Source organism: Moschus berezovskii, chromosome 24 (genome assembly GCF_049115385.1).
Source record: "Moschus berezovskii isolate FMDL1 chromosome 24, NW_MosBer_1.0, whole genome shotgun sequence".
Taxonomy (NCBI): domain Eukaryota; kingdom Metazoa; phylum Chordata; class Mammalia; order Artiodactyla; family Moschidae; genus Moschus; species Moschus berezovskii.
Genome location: NC_142483.1, coordinates 36,044,048 through 36,064,935, shown reverse-complemented (window position 1 = coordinate 36,064,935; position 20,888 = coordinate 36,044,048). Strand labels below are relative to the sequence as shown.

The 20,888-nt window shown below is 36.0% G+C and overlaps 1 protein-coding gene across 1 annotated transcript in view; it reads right to left on the bottom strand.

Moving 5' to 3' along the window:
- CNTN6 (contactin 6) overlaps nucleotides 1-20,888 on the bottom strand; it is a 195,912-nt gene that overhangs the window by 96,484 nt on the left and 78,540 nt on the right. The window contains 2 exon segments of the mRNA XM_055413365.2: nucleotides 16,976-17,078; nucleotides 19,830-20,033. Of these exon segments, the coding sequence (XP_055269340.2) occupies nucleotides 16,976-17,078; nucleotides 19,830-20,033 (307 nt within the window).

The window sequence follows — 20,888 nt, the reverse complement described above, 5'->3', positions numbered from 1 at the left end:
GGAAAAGACTCTGATGCTGGGAAAGGTTGAGGGCGGGAGGAGAAGGGGACGACAGAGAATGAGATGGCTGGATGGCATCACTGACTCTGTGGACATGAGTTTGAGTGAACTCCGGGAGTTGGTGATGGACAGGGAGGCCTGGCGTGCTGTGATTCATGGGGTCGCGGAGAGTCGCACACGACTGAGCGACTGAACTGAACTGAACTGAACTGAAAACACATGAAACAGTGTTTTTGTGTTAATGACTTTAAAAATAATTTTAAATTATTATATTATTGTTATCATTTCAAAATAAGGATCCTAGCTTGTTTATTTGTTTTCTATTCTCCTTTAAGAACTCTGTATGACTAGGCATTTAACATAAATTGATTTATGAATCATGCATAAACTAAAATCAGATCATACTGTACATGAAACGGGTACACAAGCACGCATATATGTCTCTAGAAGTAAATGTCCTTCTTCTGCCATTTGATAGCCTGACTGCTAAGGAGATAATGCCTCTGATCATAGCCATCATGTTCATTTCCTTATCATGAGAGCAGGGATCTCTCAAGTGAGCTATAGCATGCTTTGTTGTAAAATGCTTTTTTTTTTAAACTTGACAAATCATCTAGGACCATTGTGGTAGGGAGGAAAGTAATTAGACACCTTGTGCCAAAGAGGAAAAAAAAATGCTTTGTGAGAAAGCTAAGCATTTATTTATGAATAGTAGTAACCATTAATTGAGTGCTTACTATGTACCAGGCTTGTGACAGATGGTGTCCATATGTCATCTCAGTTTAATATTCAGCTGGAAGCTGCTAACAATCCTAATTACCTTTTTGAAATGGTACTCACGTTTAGACAGGTAATTTCTGCTAAATTATTACCTGCCAATTCTCTTCCACTTAGAGTTCCAGTACAGGCTAATTTATTGTGATCCACCTTCCAGTTCTGAGTTGCCACCCATTTAGTTATTAGCACTAGTAGACTCCTTTTCCTTCTGTGGCTTCAACATTCTTTTTAAGACCTATCTAGCCTGGATAATCCCAGGGACGGCAGAGCCTGGTGGGCTGCCGTCTGTGGGGTCGCACAGAGTCGGACACGACTGAAGCGACTTAGCAGCAGCAGCAGCAGCAGCTTATCTATGTTGATGATATCAGTGATGCAGTATTCCCTGGCAGTTCATTTTAATTTAAAATAAGTGTTCTATTTAAAATCAAAAGTTAACATGTTAATGTATGAAGAATTCAATGGAAGAAGGAGATCTTTGAAGGGTCTTCAGAATGAGGATTCTTATTAAATCACTTGAAGCTCTGCCATTAAAGGGTTAAGTCAAAATACACGGTGCCACCATTATCCTGTAACTTCAGGTATCAGCCATTTCTGGCAAAATTTTCCTTTCAGCTCCAAATCCATCCCTCCTCACACTTCTTTTTTTTTTTTTCGATCTTTACAAATGCGGTGTCAAAACCCAGCTTGAATGTAAATCTCAGAAAAGAAAACCGGTTTGAAGAAACTCTCTCATTCAGTTTCCTCACAGCACAAATGAGACATTCATGAACTGTGTATTTCAGAAAACTGTACAGAAGCCTTTTCTTATTTTGTATATATATTTTCCTGCAACATGAGTCTGCACAGTTCTAAAAGACTGCTGCTGCTGCTGTTGCTAAGTCACTTCAGTCGTGTCCGACTCTGTGTGACCCCATAGACGGCAGCCCACCAGGCTCCCCCATCCCTGAGATTCTCCAGGCAAGAACACTGGAGTGGGTTACTATTTCCTTCTCCAATGCCTGAAAGGGAAAAGTGAAAGTGAAGTCACTCAGTCGTATCCAACTCTTAGTGACCCCATGGACTGCAGTCTACCAGGCTCCTCCATCCATGGGATTTTCCAGGCAAGAGTACTGGAGTGGGGTGCCATGGCCTTCTCCATCTAAAAGACTACTAGGTCATAAAAGCAAATTTTCTTTCTCTTTCCTTGCTTTCCTCCCTTTTAATCTCTCTTTCCTTCTTTCTCTGTCTCTCTTTCTTCCTTCCTTACTTTCCCTCTCTCTTTTTCTTTCTTCCCTCTTCCTCTGGTTTTGTGCTTCTTAAATAAGCATTGCCATGAGGACTTTTACTTCTTACTCTCTTGTCATTGTGCTTTTACAGAGTGAGCATCCTATTAATTTTATCTGGAGACAGAGAATATATTTGTTAACCATCTGGCCTAATTCAACCTGAATTGGAAGTTAAATTAAAGCTCTTCACACACTTGTAGAAACTCTACTTCACTTCTGTACTTTTAGCCCATAAATAGAATTTTCATTACTAGTGCTATTTGAGAAAGCTTATATTTTTCCCTTGGATTTCTTAAACCTCATTATCCACAGCTTAAATCCAGGCTATACCAAGTTTGTAAGTAGAAACTGGTACAGAGAACCAGTTTCCTAAGATGCTTATATTTGGGATTATTCTTAACTTGAACCTCATTTCAGAAAATCCTGTCTGTGGCCATTTTTAATCGAAGAGTGGGAAGCAGAATAACAAAACCAGCACAGAGTGCCTCTGTTCAATTTTCAGACCGTTCAACTATCTTCTTTCATTTCCTCAACTTGAAATATTCATACAAAGAGCTTGGGATATAGATTGTCCTGTGGGGATACAATATGGATAAATTCATGAGTTCTGTAGAAAAGCAATCTCACTGTTATGGAAAAAAGGAATTTTATTTTTTTCTTTTTTCTCTGTGTGATCCAAATGTAGTCATGATCCTGTTCTCCTGGTCAGTGTCTATACCAGGTTTCCCTGGGGGGAAAAAACATTATCGTGTACATGCATTTTTCTGGTATTTGACACTACACTTGTTGCAGCCAGTTGAAAAGTCCCCAAATATTTTGGTCTTAATAGCAGTGGTAACAAAACAGTACTTGCATGTAGGACCCAGGCAAGTTTTGTGTAATTGAGTGCAAATAACCTCATATGTCTGAGCCTCAGTTTTCTCCTTATAACTAGAGATAGCAATGGGTACATGAAAGGCTGCTTGAAAGGATAAAATGGGGATATATATTATGAGAATAAATTCTCAAATATAAAGTTAGAACCCATAATAAAGTTTGCTAAATTGTTTCAGTTCCATGATCATCCACACAGGGACAGTAAGGTTCTATTGTCCCAAGTCCCTAAGACTTTTATGGCCACTTTCTACTCCACAGTGTAAGCACTAATTGGTACATGAAACGTGAAACAGGAGCCCATAATTTCAAGATATAGTAGGGCTGAAAATAACACTGTACATAGCAGGAAAAAAAAACAAAACTATCCCTTGGTCGATGGCATCTCCATAGTGTTTTATGAATACATAATATTAATCCTAAATAAATACTTCACCAAGTATATAAGTGCTATGTTGCCCTACAGGAGAGGAAAATATACTTTGGTCAAGGTAGTTTCTGGAGACTCATGTTCCTTCAGAATTATGATGTTGAGAGTTAGAATTCCTTAGAAATTATAGGGCTTGACTTTAGCTCAGCTCATAATCATAAATGTTCACATAAAGAAATTAAGGAGACATTACATATGGTTTGTTATATTTAATCATTCTATTATTAATATATCTAACATTTATTGGTCACATTCTACGCCAGGAACTGTGCTAAGTGCTTCACTGAAACTATATGATGATATCTTAAGACACAAGACTGTTGCTATTAACATTTTGTAGATAAGGAGATTGGGAATAAAATAGGTTGGTAACAGGCCCAATATAACACAGTGAATTACAAAAAAAAATTATTTGAACTAAAGTCTCTCTCCATAGTGACTGAGCTCTAAACTTCCATGCTTTGCTGCTCCTGCATGAGCTAAACAGCTATTGCGTGAGAATCATCTTTTGGTCAGTGTGCTTAGAAATATATTCCTTACCTAATTAACTAATGTGTTATATAATCAGGGGGTAGAGTTTCTTTTGTTCAGGGGCCAGAAGATGAAATCAGAGTTGTTTTTGTTTTAACATATTGAGATGCCTCCAAATTCCAATAAAATGTCTAGAGATGGGTTCCAAGGTTAACAGGAAAAATGGAAGTAACTTCTTTTCCTTCAGTTCAGTTCCAACTTGGATTTGAAATCTTTCTCTCCTGCAATTGCCAGTTACTTAAAAAGTAAGATTTATAAGTCTCCTGAGAAAGGTGATGGTAGACTGAAATGGAAAGGATAAAGAGTTACTTTCAGAAGTATATATATTCTTCTTGGATGATTTTTAGGGCCTTGAGATTAGTTTGTTTTTTGAAACAGCAGTGTAAAAATTTTGGCCAATTTTGGCTTTTGAAATAGGAAAAAAAAAAGTGAAAGGAATGTTTGACTTTTTGGATTCAGTATGTAAGATCTAAAGAGACCCGACTTGTAATTTGGTCCATTTAAAATGGATCCTCTGCAGTTGTTCTTGAGGAGAATTTGCCAACACATATCAGAAACTTTAGCTTTTACATTCCTGTTATTCAATAATTTAATTTTCTAAAATTATTCTGAAGAGGTTTGCATGCAGATGGACAAATTATAGCCCCAAGAATATTCATTTCACCATTATTTATGACAACAAAAAATTTAAACAAATTAGAAGGAAATTAAATTTCCACCAGTAAGACTGGCTGAAAATACACATTTGAATGCCCCACTGTCATTCCATATGAAGGTATAGAAGACTGTTTAATGGGAAATATATTCATAATATATATTTTAAAGATTTTTAAAAGTGTTTTACAAAGAATATTCTGGAACAATTTGAGCATCAAAACAAATCAGTATTGGATTATAACCCAAAAGTGAAATAAATATCCACTACGTGATACTGATATAAATAAAAGATTGAATGAATTGATAAACGAGGATGGAGAAGTGAAAAATCTCCCATGAGGAAGAATTCTAAATAAATTACATAGGTTCATACCTTAGAAGAAGTGAATCATGAACCCTTACTCATTAGATATGAACAGCATACATTGACCCTTCCAAAGACTCAGTTTTGGAAAAGAGAAAAATGAGTAGGTTTACAGTGGAGAACCCTGATAAAACTGCTTCTGCCAAGTGATGAAGGCCAGCATTAGCAGCATAGATCATATTGATAGAGTAATAACCTTGATATGATGTGGTGAAAACGGCACTTTACTTTTGCAGTCTTTTTGCTCAAAACCCATAACCTCAGGTTAAAGTTAAGGAAAATAGCAGACAAATTCCAACAGAAGGTCATCCCACAATAAAACTGACCCCTACTTCTCAAAACTCTCGGGTTATCAAAAACAAGAAATGTCTGAGACACTGTTAATTACAGCCAAGAAGAGCCTAGGGAGACAAGAAAACTCAATATGGTACCTGAGATAGAAGTTTAGAATTAAAAAGGATATCAAGTAAAAACCAAGGAACTTTGAATAAAGTATGGCTTTAGTTAATAAAGATGTATTCATGTTTGTCCATTATTTGTAACATAAGTACCATCTTAATTTAAAATATTAATAATAGGGAAACTGTGTGGTATTATATGGGATTTACTATATTGTCAGCTGACTTTTCTGTTCAAAAACTGTTATTTTAAAATTTTTGGGGGGAGAGGGTATTAATGAAGTGGGAGAAAAAGAGGCAGGAATCTTCTATTTCTCAGAGACACACAAAAAAATTCCTTCAATAACACTCTTTTATTAGTTCTACCAAAGAAATTGAGAGTGACTCTTTGCAGTCTCAGTTTAAAAAGGAGCAACCTGGAGCAAAGATCATCAGAGTGTGTACTCTTGAATCTTCCTTCATTGAATGTTTGTAAGGAAAGAACAGATTCTAGGAAAAAAAGAAATGTGTGATCCATATTGTTACATCAATCCTATTTTCAGTAGCCTGCGAACTCCCTGGGGTCTTTCTATTATCTTTATATCCCCAGGGCCTAGCCCAGCATCTGCTGTCAGAATTCCTCCTGACTAAGTGAAGACACAAAGGAATTAACTGTTGAATAAGATATTCAATGCATATTTACTAAGTTAATAGATACTGGAGCTTAATTTGCCAAGTGAGTGAATGAGGGGATGTCAATAATCCTCATCAAGGATAAATCCATTATTTTAAAATGGTAAATCCATTGTTCTGAGCAAGTCCTTGAGGATTGTGTTAGCAAAGAAATATAATGCAGAAATCCCTTCTCTCCCTCTTGTGTATTCCTTTTTACCTTCTCAGTCAAAGCACCACTGACAATTACAGTACCACAGTTTATTAATTGTTATTATGTACTGATTGGCTATTATAAGCTAGGGATTATGATAAGGGAGTGGTGAAGTTTAAAATTCTTTCCAGTCCTTACATCAATCCTATTCTCTCTATAGTCCACCTGCCTATTTATCTATTCATCCATCTAGTTTTTGCCTTTGTTTTACAGATAGGAAACTGATCACAGTGGCCCAACTATTGACGGGGGAAATAAAAGGAAGATAGCACTGAGTCGTGTTCGACTCTTGTAATCCCATAAACTGTAGCCTACCAGGTTTCTCTCTTCATGGGATTCTCCAGACAAGAATACTGAAGTGGATTGCCATTTCCTTCTCAAGGGGAACTTGACAGGGGGACTGAGTATTTAAACCCTGATCTCTTCAAAGCCTATACACTTTCTAGAACACAGTGTTTCCTTGAAATGTTAGTGAATCCACTGATAAAACTTTCAGCTCTATGGTGAATGTGTGTTTATGTGTTCTTTGTTGAGGATTGCTGTCTTTCAGTTTTTCATAATTGGCTTGAATGCTTGTCAGTTCTCATATTTGCATGGAATTTACCATATCATCTTATGCGAACCAATAGAAAATCATGATAAAATACAAAACAGAAAGAATCTGAAGGGTAGTTTCACTATACTACATTGTGGGACAAACAGGGCAAGCTATTCATAGGAAAATAATTTACTCTCTATCCATTTAACTTAATGAGGAAAATTTTTTTAAAATGAACTATCAGACATTCAAATGGGAAATTTTTAAGATGTCTCTCTGAATTTTTTTTTAAAAAAGTGTTAAAATCCTAAAAACCCTGAATGCACTTAGTTTAACATTAACGTATTATTGGCCAGAGATGTATTAATACCACAGGCATTAGTTTCTGCAAAAAACTAATAATGTGTTAAAATGCTACTGTCATTCTGAGCATCCAGAACAATCTTTCTGTGGTATGCTCTTGAATGATGTCCATATGTGTAAAAGAAAGCAAAGTCAAATAGCTGCTCTTTCATCTGAAAGTTCTGGAATAGATAACAACATCTTGGTGAGACTTCATATTTACTGCTTAACATTAATAGCTAAGCTGGGGTATCTTTTCCTTCATAAATTAGAAAAAAAATGAATAAGATATACCTGTATACATAAATATCATTGTCTATACATAAATATAGTCCTCTGTGTGAAGGCTTCATAACACATAGGAACATTGAGTAAAGCAACTAATTTAATTTGCATTCCAGAGTATTGACAGCAAAGTTATTAAGACAAAAAAAGAAAAGTAAATATATTTGGTTGATTACGAGTGGTAGAAGAATTGTGATTATATCAGTTTAACTTCTTTACTAAGAACAAAGGTATATATTTTCTTGAAAGGAGACACAGAGATCTATCAGTCAATCACACTATATTTGAATAGCACCTATCCAAGGAGTTTCTCAGGGTATTTCACAATACAATTAATTTGCAGCTTAGATAATTAAGAGTCTGCCATGTTAAACAAATGAGACAAAACAGAACTGAAAGCTGTGATCAAGTCAGCTCTGAAACTCCAACATAGAAAGTGAGATACATGTCCCCAAAGTCATAGTAATTAAAGTTCAAGCAGGTATCTGAAGTTTTGTCTTAATTATTCTATATTCACTTTAGCCCATGGTAGTTCAAGATGGTTAGGGTCTTTGAGTAAATACTCTAGCCAGCCTTCCATAGATCTCATTCTGCACACTCTCTGCCTGCATGACTGCAGCAGTCCCCTAGGTTGGTTGGTATATTTTCTGTACTCTTCCTAATCATCTATCCTAGATTTTATAAATAGTAGCTATTACCATTGCCACATATAAACCAGTGGGGTGTATCCTCCGCAATGACCCTGATTGATTTTTAGAGTTTTTTCTTCTCATTCAAAAATAATGAATTTTGAAAAGGTTATCTTTTGAATTATCAAAAACTTTAATATATAAAATTAAACTTGCTATTTGCTGAAATATTAGTAATTGCAGATTACTATCCATAATTTTACTATCCATAATGAAATATCTATAATTTCATTCTCAGATAAATGTTTTTTACCATTTTGCTGAAATTTTTCAAGCCTTTTAAAGGAAAACATTTATAGAATTGAGGGCTAACTGCATCTGCACATGGGGAATTAATTTGTACATTAAAAAGATAATTTGATGTAAATATCAAATGGCTAAAAGCATGAGTTTTGGAGTCAGAATCAATTATTTTTAATTTGAATTGCAAATTTACAACTTATGTATATCAATTATTTCATTTCTCTAAACTTCACCTATTTCCCTCCAAAATTAGCCTTAAAAAAAAAAATCTGGAATTTAGCACTGTTGGATTAACTGGACTTGCATTTACTCTCCTTCCAGAAACAGTTGGAATACTGGACAAATATAATGGGAAACAAACCTGATTACAGGGAAGTAACAATAGGCAGCATAAAATTGTGATCCCTAAAGGCTGCATCTTGAGAAACCTGTATGCAGGTCAAGAAGCAACAGTTAGAACTGGACATGGAACAACAGACTGGTTTCAAATAGGAAAAGGAGTACGTCAAGGTTGTATATTGTCATCCTGCTTATTTAACTTAGATGCAGAGAGTACATCATGAGGAACGCTGGGCTGGAAGAAGCACAAGCTGGAATCAAGATTGCTGGGAGAAATATCAATAACCTCAGATATGCAGATGACACCACCCTTATGGCAAAATGTGAAGAGGAACTAAAGAGCCTCTTGATGAAAGTGAAAGAGGAGAGTGAAAAGGTTGGCTTGAAGCTCAACATTCAGAAAACTAAGATCATAGCATCTGGTCCCATCACTTCATGGGAAATAGATGGGGAAACAGTGGGAACCGTGTCAGACTTTATTTTTGGGGGCTCCAAAATCACTGCAGATGCTGATTGCAGCCAGGAAATTAAAAGACGTTTGCTCCTTGGAAGGAAAGTTATGACCAACATTGATAGCATATTAAAAAGCAGAGACATTACTTTGCCAACAAGGTCCGTCTAGTCCAGGCTATGGTTTTTCCAGTGGTCATGTATGGATGTGCGAGTTGGATTGTGAAGAAAGCTGATCGCCGAAGAATTGATGCTTTTGAACTGTGGTGCTGGAGAAGACTCTTGAGAGTCCCTTGGACTGCAAAGAGATCCAACCAGTCCATTCTAGAGGAGATCAATCCTGGGTGTTCATTGGAAGGGCTGATGGTAAAGCTGAAACTGCAATACTTTGGCCACCTCATGAGACAAGTTGACTCACTGGAAAAGAGTCTGATGCTAGGAGGGATTGGGGGTGGGAGGAGAAGGGGACGACAGAGAATGAGACGGCTGTTTGGCATCACCGACTCGATGGACATGAGTTTGATTGAACTCCGGGAGTTGGTGATGGACAGGGAGGCCTGGCGTGCTGTGATTCATGGGGTCTCAAAGAGTCAGACACGACTGAGCGACTGAACTGAAAGGATGGGAAATGTACGAAGTAAGCCATTGATATCCCAGATTTTTTACCTCCAGGCACTTTCCAGAACACTGAATGAAGAAGCAAACATAAATAGGACAAGACTGCATCACTGAGTTAGAAGACACAAGGTGACTGAAGTGGCTGGGATTGCAGAGCAGAGTATCAGAGACAATGGGACTAGAAAAAGAAAGTGCTCCAGAAATCTACATAAGAATGATAAATGAGGCTGGGCAAAGGACAATTTTCAGAGCACAAACAGGGCTGAAAGTAGAGTTCCAACATGCTAGAGAAGAGAGATAGTAAACATTTAGAGCATTTGACAGAAGAAACATCGTAGAAATAAACTAGCCTTAGACTAACATCTACTCCATACCCAAGGAAGTTTAAAAATAAGCTACAAAAAGGTCAAGCAGATTCACTGCAACTTAATTCCTATCAGTAAAATCCAACACTTGAAAGAAATACACAACAATCCACCTTTTAACAACATAATATTTATTATATCTTTAATTAAATTAAATTACTAGATAACCTGAAAAGCATAAAAAAATAGGAATCATGATTAGAAGCAAAAACAGTCAATAGAAACAGATCCATAAATTATTGAGATTAAACTTAGCTAACAAGGACATTCATATCATCAATAGGTCTTCTGAATAAATAGCTAGGGGTTATAGGTAAAGAAACTGCAGACCTCAGTCTCTGATTAAGACAGTCTCTAGGGAAACCTGAAGCTAACAGGGAAAACAGAAAGTAAAACAGTAGAGGGAGTTTTATCCTTTGAAACCACAGCTATGGCAAACACAGCCTAACTCCTTGCCAGATAAACATAAAAGTTTACACTAAAATCTAGTGTAAAATCACTTACTTTTACCTGTTACATCCTACTAGGTTTTAACAACAACAAAAATATATAAAAGGCCAATTAAAATGTACATTCTGCAGAGAAAAGCAAACCGTGGAACCAAATTCAAATACGGCAAATATTTTGAAACTACCACATTGGGAATTTGAAACTACTAAAATTAATATGTTAAGGGCTCTAATGGAAAAAGCAGACAACATGAAAGAACAGAGGATTAATGTAGCAGAAAAAAAAAGAAATTCTAAGATAGGATCAAAAGGAAGTGATAGACATAAAAACACTGTAATATAAATAAGAATGTCTTTGATAGGTTTACCAGTGGACTGAGCATGACTAAGGAAAGAGTAAGTGAAGAAGAAGAAATGTCAATGGAAACATCCCAAATTAAAATGTGACGAGAAAGAGAGAAAAAAGAAAGAATGGAATATCCAGGAACTGGGGGCAACTACAAATGGTGAAACAGATGTCTAATGGGAACACCAGTAAGAGAGCAAAGAGAGAAATGAACAGAATAAATATTTGAAGTAAGAATGACTGGAAATTTTCCAAAATTAGTGACAGTTATGAAATCACAGACCCAGGAAGCTCAGAGGCCAATAAGCAAGATAAATTCCAAAATAATCTACCCATTCAAGAGAAGGAATATTCCTAGGATAAAGGGAATTATTTTCTAGCTACTTAGGAAACATTTCCACAAATATTTCATGAAAACCAGTCTGTATTTCAGAAACTGTCTAGTCCTTTTAAAAAAAATGGTGAATATGAAGTGGCAATGACTTGTGTTATTTTGTGTGTGTGTGTTCCTCTTTCCTATTCACATACTACTTTCCTTACCCTGCCTCTACTTGCCCTCCTTCCTTATTAACTAAAATATATAAACCTTAGTTTAATGAATGTATAATTTATAGCATATCAGTTCAGTTCAGTTCAATCACTCAGTCGTGTCTGACTCTTTGCAACCCCATGAATGACAGCACGCCAGGCCTCCCTGCTGCTGCTGCTTCTGCTAAGTCACTTCAGTCGTGTCCAACTCTGTGTGACCCCATAGATGGAAGCCCACCAGGTTCCCCCGTCCCTGGGCTTCTCCAGGCAAGAACACTGGAGTGGGTTGCCATTTCCTTCTCCAATGTGTGAAAGTGAAAAGTGAAAGTGAAGTTGCTCCATCACCAACTCCCGGAGTTCACTCAAACTCATGTCCATCGAGTCGGTGATGCCATCCAGCCATCTCACTGTCTGTCGTCCCCTTCTTCTCCTGCCCCCAATCCTTCCCAGCATCAGAGTCTTTTCCAATGAGTCAACTCATCGCATGAGGTGGCCAAAGTATTGGAGTTTCTGCTTTAGCATCAGTCCTTCCAATGAACACCCAGGATTGATCTCCTTTAGAATGGACTGGTTGGATCTCCTTGCAGTCCAAGGGACTCTCAAGAGTCGTCTCCAGCACCACAGTTCAAAAGCATCCATTCTTCGGCGATCAGCTTTCTTCACAGTCCAACTCTCACATCCATACATGACCACTGGAAAAACCATAGCCTTGACTAGATGGACCTTGGTTGGCAAAGTAATGTCTCTGCTTTTTAATATACTATCTAGGTTGGTCATAACTTTCCTTCCAAGGAGTAAGTGTCTTTTAATTTCATGGCTGCAATCAGCATCTGCAGTGATTTTGGAGCCCCCCAAAATAAAGTCTGACACTGAATCCACTGTTTTCCCTTCTATTTCCCATGAAGTGATGGGACCAGATGCTATGATCTTTGTTTTCTGAATGTTGAGCTTCAAGCCAACCTTTTCACTGTCCTGTTTCACTTTCCTCAAAAGGCTTTTGCGTTCCTCTTCACTTTCTGCCGTAAGGGTGGTGTCATCTGCATATCTGAGGTTATTGATATTTCTCCCAGCAATCTTGATTCCAGCTTGTGCTTCTTCCAGCCCAGCGTTTCTCATGATGTACTCTGCATATAAGTGGGTGACAATATACAACCTTGACGTACTCCTTTTCCTATCTGGAACCAGTCTGTTGTTCCATGTAGTCAGTAATTAGCAAAAGTGTTTAGAAACACTGTAGATAAGAGAAAGAACTCTTGAGTTTACTCCTCACTGAACCAATAGCTTTTTCAACTTGGGGTGTATCCAATTTACTACAGATAAGTGTAGTACCTCAGAAAGTGAATGAGGGGATTTAAAAGCAGTCCCAACATTGTTTGGAACTTATTTGTTTGAAACAAAAAATACAACAAAATCAACTATTGCACACAATATTTTTATAAAGAGTTGTCAGAGAACATGATTTATAATTATCATTCAACAGTTTGTAAAACACTTGGCAATAGACCTGCAAATAGATATGTATCATTTAAAAGGGGGGTTAATTTTGTTCTTTTCAGATTGTTAATTATGTTTATCAATGAAGTAATTTTCTAGGGAGTGCATTGTTTGTGTGTATGTTAATGCTGCAAATTCAGAAAAGTCAGTAGAGTATTTGGTAAATGTCCACTGCAGAGGGCAGAGGCAGTAAAAAGTCTTTTTTGTTAGTAGCTAACATTTGCATAATATTTTCCAAATATATAAGGGATTTTCATTTACATTCTGTTCATCTGAAGAAATGAGAACTATATCTGCACTTCAGTTACACAGAATATATGTTTCTTATGCAAAACATTTTAACGCTATCATTATGTCCTTGTGGATGCTTTAGACTTTCCATTTTAACACTGAGGCATTTCAATTCCATATTAATAGTATTTTTAATAAATATAATCTCAACAATGATTAACTTTGTCAGATAAAATGTAATGGGACATACTCCACTAAATGAATTATTTCCTTGACAATTTTCTAAGAGGTACAGTGAAGCAATTCTCATCATTTTCCCATTCTTCCTTAATTTTATTTTATGTACATCAGCTCTTTTATATATAAACTTAACAATGAATGTACACTTTATCATTGAGGGAGTTTTATTTTGTACATATGCATCATATTTGCCATAGTTTTACATGTATTATGCACTGTAATCTTCAAAACAATACAGGAGATAGATATCATTTTAATCTTTTTCACATGAGGATATGGAAATTCATAACAGTTAAGAAGGATGTTTGTCGATGGTCAGACAACTCTTGAAAAAATTGAGAATTCAGTCTGCCTCCTCTAATTTGGAGAGCGGTTATCTTAACCATTTACTCAAAAGTTTCTAAGTTCAGAATTTAAAATCAGGTGAGACTAAATTTAAAGTGTCCTTTCTTTCTTATCAGAAGCATGATTTTGAACCAGTTACTTACACACTTTGAGCCTCATCATCTTCCTCAAATATAATAAAAATATGAGGTACCCTGCACAACTAAGAGGATTAGGCATATCATATAAATTCTTAGTTGTAAATGATTAGCACATGAAACTTATTTACATGAGATTCTTGAGAACTAGCATCAATCCTTTTCACTTATTTATTATGTGAGTATTTTCTAAATTACAGGAATCTATATTTCCTGATGCTAAAAATGATGAACTATTAATATTCTTTTCAGATAATATTTTTCATTCGTTTTCTTTGTAAATAAATCAACAAATTTTCAAAGTTTTTGCTGATATTTTATGGTGTTTTATATACTTTAATTTCTGAGAAAGCTTGAAAATGGGGAAAGTTCATCATATCTTTCAAGGCATGTAAACAAAAACTGACAAAACTCCCATTTGTTAATCTCTTAAAATAATTTAAACAATCTATAATTGTTTATTGAACAAATACTATGGGGCCAAATATGTAAAATTCAACAGTCCATGAGCTGAGAATTTCCAGGTGTTCAAGCTAGATTTAGAAAAGGCAGAGGAACCAGAGATCAAATTGCCAATATCCACTGGATCATTGAAAAAGCAAGAGAATTCCAGAAAAACATCTACTTCTGCTTTATTGACTACACTAAGCTTTTGACTGTGTGGATCACAACGAATTGTGGAAAATTCTTAAAGAGATGGGAATACCAGACCACCTTTCTTGCTCCTGAGAAGTCTGTATAGGGGTCAAAAAGAAACAGAACTGGATATGGAACAATGGACTGGTTTCAAATTTGGAAAGGAGTATGTTAAGACTGTATATTGTCACCCTGCTTATTAACTTATATGCAGAGAACATGATGCAAAATATTGGGTTGGATGAGGCTCAAGCTGGAATCAAGATTGCCAGGAGAAATATCAATTACCTCAGATATGCAGATGACACCATCCTATGGCAAAAAGTGAAGAAGAACTAGAGCCTCTTTATGAAAGTGAAAGAGGAGAGTGAAAAATCTGGCTTAAAATTCAGCACTCAAAATGAAGATCATGGCAACTGATCCCATCATTTTATGGCAAATAGATGGGGAAATAATGGAAACAGAGGCAGACTTTATTTGCGGCGGCGGGGGTGGGGCCCAAATCACTGCAGATGGTGACTGCAGGCTTGAAATTAAAAGATGCTTGCTCCTTGGAAGAAAAACTATGACCAACCTAGACAGCACATTAAGAAGCAGAGACATTACTTTGCCAACAAAGGTCCACCTAGTCAAAGCTATGGTTTTTCCAGTAGTCGTGTATGGATGTGAGAGTTCGACCATGAAGAAAGGTGAACACTGAAGAACTGATGCTCTTGCACTCTATGTTTTTGGAGAAGACTCTTGAGAGTCTCTTGAACTGCAAGGAGATCAAACCAGTTATCCTAGAGGATATCCTGAATATTCATTGGAAGGACTGATGCTGAAGCTGAAGCTCCAATACTTTGGCCACCTGATGCGAAGAACTGACTCATTGGAAAAGACCCTGATGCTGGGAAGGATTGAAGGCAGGAGGATAAGGGGAGAATGGAGGATGAGATGGTTGGATGGCATCACTGACTCAATGGACATGAGTTTGAGCAAGCTCCTGAAGTTGTGATGGGACAGGAAAACCTGGCATGCTTCAGTTCATGGTTTTGCAAAGAGTCAGACACAACTGAGCAACTGAACTGACAGTCCATTCTGATTCTTTGCGACCCTGTGGACTGTAGCCTGCCAGGCTCCTCTGTCCACAGGATTCTCTAGGCAAGAATAGTGGAGTGGGTTGCAATTTCCTCCCAGTGGATCTTCCCAATCCAGGGATTGAACCCATATCTCCTGCTGCTCTTGCATTGCAGGCAGATTCTTTACCACTGAGCCACTAGGAAAATAGAGTCAAATGATGCTGATTACAAAATATTTATTAACCAAAGTTATTTGGATTGGGCTTCCCCTGTGGCTCAGTGGTAAAGAATCCCACCTGCAATGCAGGAAATGTAGAAGATATTAGTTCCATCCCTGGGTCTGGAAGATCCCCTGGAGGAGGAAATGGCAACTCATTCCAGTATTCTTGCCCGGCAAATTCCATGGACAGAGAAGCCTGGCAGTCTACACTCCTTAGTCCTGGAAAGAGTCGGACACCACTAAGCATGCACACACAAACGAACAAACATTATTTGGATTGCTTGGCATATTTGCTTAATAATAGGATAAAGACTTTTAAGGATGTTTCCCATAGTTTTAAATGTAAATAATTATTCCTGAATATGAGGCCCACATGAGGAATAGATTATGGATTTATAGGTAAGCACTTAAAGGTGGTGCTTGAGAGTAAAGTCTCTTACTATTCAAAGTATATTCTATAGGCAAGAAGAATCACTATTACCTAGGAGTTTGTTGGAAATGAAGAAATCAGGTAACACACCAAATCTACTGAATCTCAATTTAGCTATCCCCCAGGTAATTCATATATACATTAATATTTTAAAGTGGACTTTTATCACTTTGTTACTTGGTTACTGGTATTTATGGGTGTCAAAATGAAATTTTAATATTGCCAAAATGCAGTGTTTTGAACATTCCATGAAGAAAAGCAGATATGTGGCTGGATTCAAAGCTTTCCAAACTTATTGCTTATAAACACTTATCTGAGTAGTAAAACAAAATGCTTCCCCTACCAGGACAGGTTTGGCTCAATTCTAATTATCCACTATGAACAATGGCCTTTAATTTGTCTTATTGTGAAAACTAGCTGTGCAGGTTTTTCATTTACAAGAGTTGTTGATTAATTAAGCAAGGAGACACTCCAGGTAATATATTTCTGGGTGTACGAGAAAACAGAGTGAAGGATACATCGAAAATTTAGTGACCTGCTTGCCATCTTATGCAAGCTCACTTATCGCTTTGCAATGTGCTGCCTAAGTGGCTTACACTGTGATCAAACCAGAGTAAATATTGGCCCAGTTGGCAGAATCATCTCCCCAATCATTTTTAGAGTATTAATATTAGATATGTTTATTTAAAGTCCAATCAGAAAGTTCCACATTTGCCCAGCTTTTAAAATGTTTGCTAATTTACCTATAGAGCAACATCTGAATACCAAAATATTTGTTTGTTTGTATTAATTAAAACAATTAGAAAAAAAAAAGAAAAAACAACCTTACTTTCCAAGGGCAAAGCATTCCAGTTTTACAGATGAATCCTTTGCAGCTTGAATAGTTTCAGGAAAACGCACTTCAATCTTTGGTTCATATTCCCCCATCACACCTGTTAAATACCAAAAGAGCTAGCAGCATTTCTAAAGAACAGAGATTTTCTATGAAGCAAATTCTTTAGTTATCAAAATTTGATTATTCTGTCCTTTAGTTAACAATATTTTTCTATACTGATGATGAATGATGGAGAGCATCACTTCATGATGATGTTTAAAAAATTAGTTCATTCCTCTCTCCCCTAAAAAAGAAATACCTAAGATATAACAAAATATCAGAATAAATGCATTCCAAATTTCCCTGTATTCCACAAGAGCATTTTAAACATAAAATAAATTCTTTTACAAAATAAAAATACTTCCTTTCTTTAATCATTCTAAACATTCGAAGAGGCTGTGCTGAAAAGACAGAGTACTACTTCATTCAAATAAATTGGTAAATTTTCCTTTTTCTATTTCTTTGATGTGATATTTCTCGAGTGACTACTTTTAGAAGAGATTTTTTTAGTAGTATGTATGATGCTTTTGTATATTTTTACCATAAATGTATTAAAAAGAATAGAGGATGGAATAATGAAGGAATTAAGAAGAGACGTTAAGAAAGTAGGTAGATAGGGAGGAAAAAGGCCAATGTGATAGTTTCTATGTGTATTACTGGCTTAGGAGCTCTTGTGATCATGAACAGAGCACTCACTGAAGGGGAGAAATTGGACTTAAGAATAAGTCCAGTGGTTGATGAATTCTAAATTAAGATCATGCAAATATATTTGAATAGTGATTACAAAAGCTCTGTCATAAGAACTCCCTGTATGGAGCTAATTCCGTGATTCTGTTAGCCATCATTAAATTATATTACTGCTTTCCTTGAACTTAGAGAGGCGAAAACTCTATGGACGTATTACATTTCTTTTTTAGGTTCTTATAAATATTTATATAGGATATATAGGTAAAGTTTGGGCTGATATCACACATGGAAATGTATAATTGTTAAAAATAATAGCAGTCACAAAGTGGTATATCAATAATGTTATGGTTTAAATAATATTTGGAGAATAAAATTACCAATGATTTGATAAGACATTGTATACATAACTATATATTTCTTAAAGTTTAATTTGAACAGAGAGTCCACTGCAAACCAAGCAACTATTAGATATATCTTGTTTCAAAAACAGAGGAAGGGTGGCCAGTGATATCGACATTCCAAAAATATATTTTTGGAAATGTGATGATGCTTTGTATGAATGATCTTATTTAGTTTGAAATATCACAATCATTTTGGGAAAATATTATTAGCCTCTATTTTATAAGTTGATAAATCTTGCTTCTAAAAAATTACATGATTTTCCTAAGGTAACATTGTAACTAGTAAAGATAGATTAAAATTTAAGCAACTATGAAATTTCTTCTATGCCTTTCTATTTCAGAAATGAATCTTACAGTTCCTTGCATTGATTTTTTCCTAAACTGGGAACCAAGACAAGTGCAGGTATTATATTATCTAAAGAATTAAATTTCAAGTTCATAATCAAGATTGCCCAGACTCACGTATGTCCTTCCCACATTTGGATAGCAAGATTCATTGTCTGAGCAGAGGAGTAATGTAGCAGAATTCAAAGGCCAATTCTTCATTTTAAAAAATGATAGATGCTATTTTTCAAGCATTTTACTTTTTGAGCATTTTTAGGTTTACAACAAAATTGAGAAGGGGGCATAGAGATTTTTCATATACTTCTTGGTCCCACACACGCATAGTCTCCCTCATCTTCACATCACTTACCAGAGTGGTACTTTTTCTTTCAAACAAGGATGAACCTACAATTACATATCATAATAACTCAAAAGTCCGTAGTTTACCTTTTCTTGGTGTTGTACATTCCATGTGTTTGGAAAAATCAATCAACAAATCCATCATTACGATTATCAGAGTATTTTTACTGCACTTGTAATTCTCTGTGCTCTGCCTTTTCATCTCTCCCTGCCAACTCTGGCAACCACTGATCTTTTTATTACATTTCATTTACATTCGATACATTCGTATTACATTTCAAGTCCAGAATCTGATCATAAAGCGCATCAACAGCTATTTCCATCTTTACGTTTACCACTGTGAATATTTAATTAAAGAATCAACTAGAGGATTTTTCTACTTTGATGACTTTCTTAGGTTTTCTAGCTCTGAATCTTGTACCATCTATGGCTTGACTAAACTCCAAAATCATCAGAGACCAATGTAAATTATGTTCCTTGGAGAAATATAATTAGTATGAATTTTGTGTTTCATTTTTCTTTGGAATGCTCATTATTAATGTTGACTTGATTTACTTTCCTTGGATGTGAATTGTTTTCCTGCCTTGACAACTAGGGGTAAAAATGGGTGACCAAAAGAGACAAATATGGAAAAGAAAGTGGCATTAAAGAAAAGCTGTATCATATGTTCATTGAAAATATATTAAATTAATGAATAATTCTGTCAGCACTCACACATTCACACACACATGACTACTCGCCCAAACATTGTTTCTTTTTTAATAAAATATTTCTCAAGCAAAGAAAGGATCTGTTTCAGATCCAGAGAGGAAATGGCATAGCGGTCTCAGAATCATCTATACTATACCATGTGGATTAATTATATAGTTTTCTGTTATTTTTGACAGTATGTGATTTTCATCATATCTGTGAATTAAACCTCAACTCCTAGATATTATGGCTCGACTGAAACAGAGGAGAGCAGAAAGCTCTACAGATCTCCCCAAGTTTCCAAATTCACAGACAAAATTTGTCCCTAAGATAACGCATCATCGTACCATCAGTGCGCTGTACTAATGGAGTGGGTGGTCCTTGAACACTTCTCTGGGCTTCTTTGTTTGTTATGAAGCAAGTGTAGTTGCCAACATCTGATGGCTCCACTTTGGCAATGTACAAGTTCCCTGTCTCTTGTGATACAAACCGTCTGTTGTCCTCTTGAACATATAAGGGGTTATCATTGAAAGTCCATGCATAAGATAAATCTGGAAACAGAACAAAATAAGTATTATCCTTACTGTATTCATTCTTATCTGAAAGTTATGTGCCCTACTTCTCCATAAATAGAATACAGCTGTGCCCCTGTTTGTCCAGTTTGTGCCTGTCATCCTGATGTAATTGTTTTATTTCTTTATAGTTAAGTATTTCCCAATTTGGATGATATGGTTTTCCCGTCCATCACTGGCTTTGTGTAATTAAAGATGTGATGGTGAGATGTCAAGGGAACAAGTGGATGAACTTATTAAGAAAAGCTATATGATATAAAATATTATGGGCTCGAAATGTACACTGAATTTCTGCATCTATGCTCATGTTAAAGCTGTGCTTCTCAATATGCAATCAGAAGGATGCCCATATTAATCATGTTTAGGGGTGTTTGCTAAAAATTTTACTTCAAGATGTAAGTTCAAGGGACCCTACCGCTTGGAGTCATTCATTCAATTATTACACAATTTCTGAACATCTCTTTTGTGACCATTTTTGGACTTAGAACACATCAAAGCAAAACCTGTGCCTTATAAAACTTGACCTAGTAAACTGATTGCAACTAGTGTGGATAATCTCACTGTGGGCTGATATGTGCTTGGCAGAAGCATCATTGGAACCCAGATGAGGAGCCTAGAATGATCTGTGGTCAGAAAGTCTTCTGAGAAGAATTCCATGCTCAAACTAGAAGGATGAATGGGATTTATCCAGGCAACAGATTAGCAAACCTTGCTCAGAGAACAAAAGCTTGAAGATGAAAGAGAACATTTCATTTTTGCTGAACATCAATCAACCTCTGGAAATCTTATATATAAATATGAATATAAATATATAGAGGCATATATAACTGATAT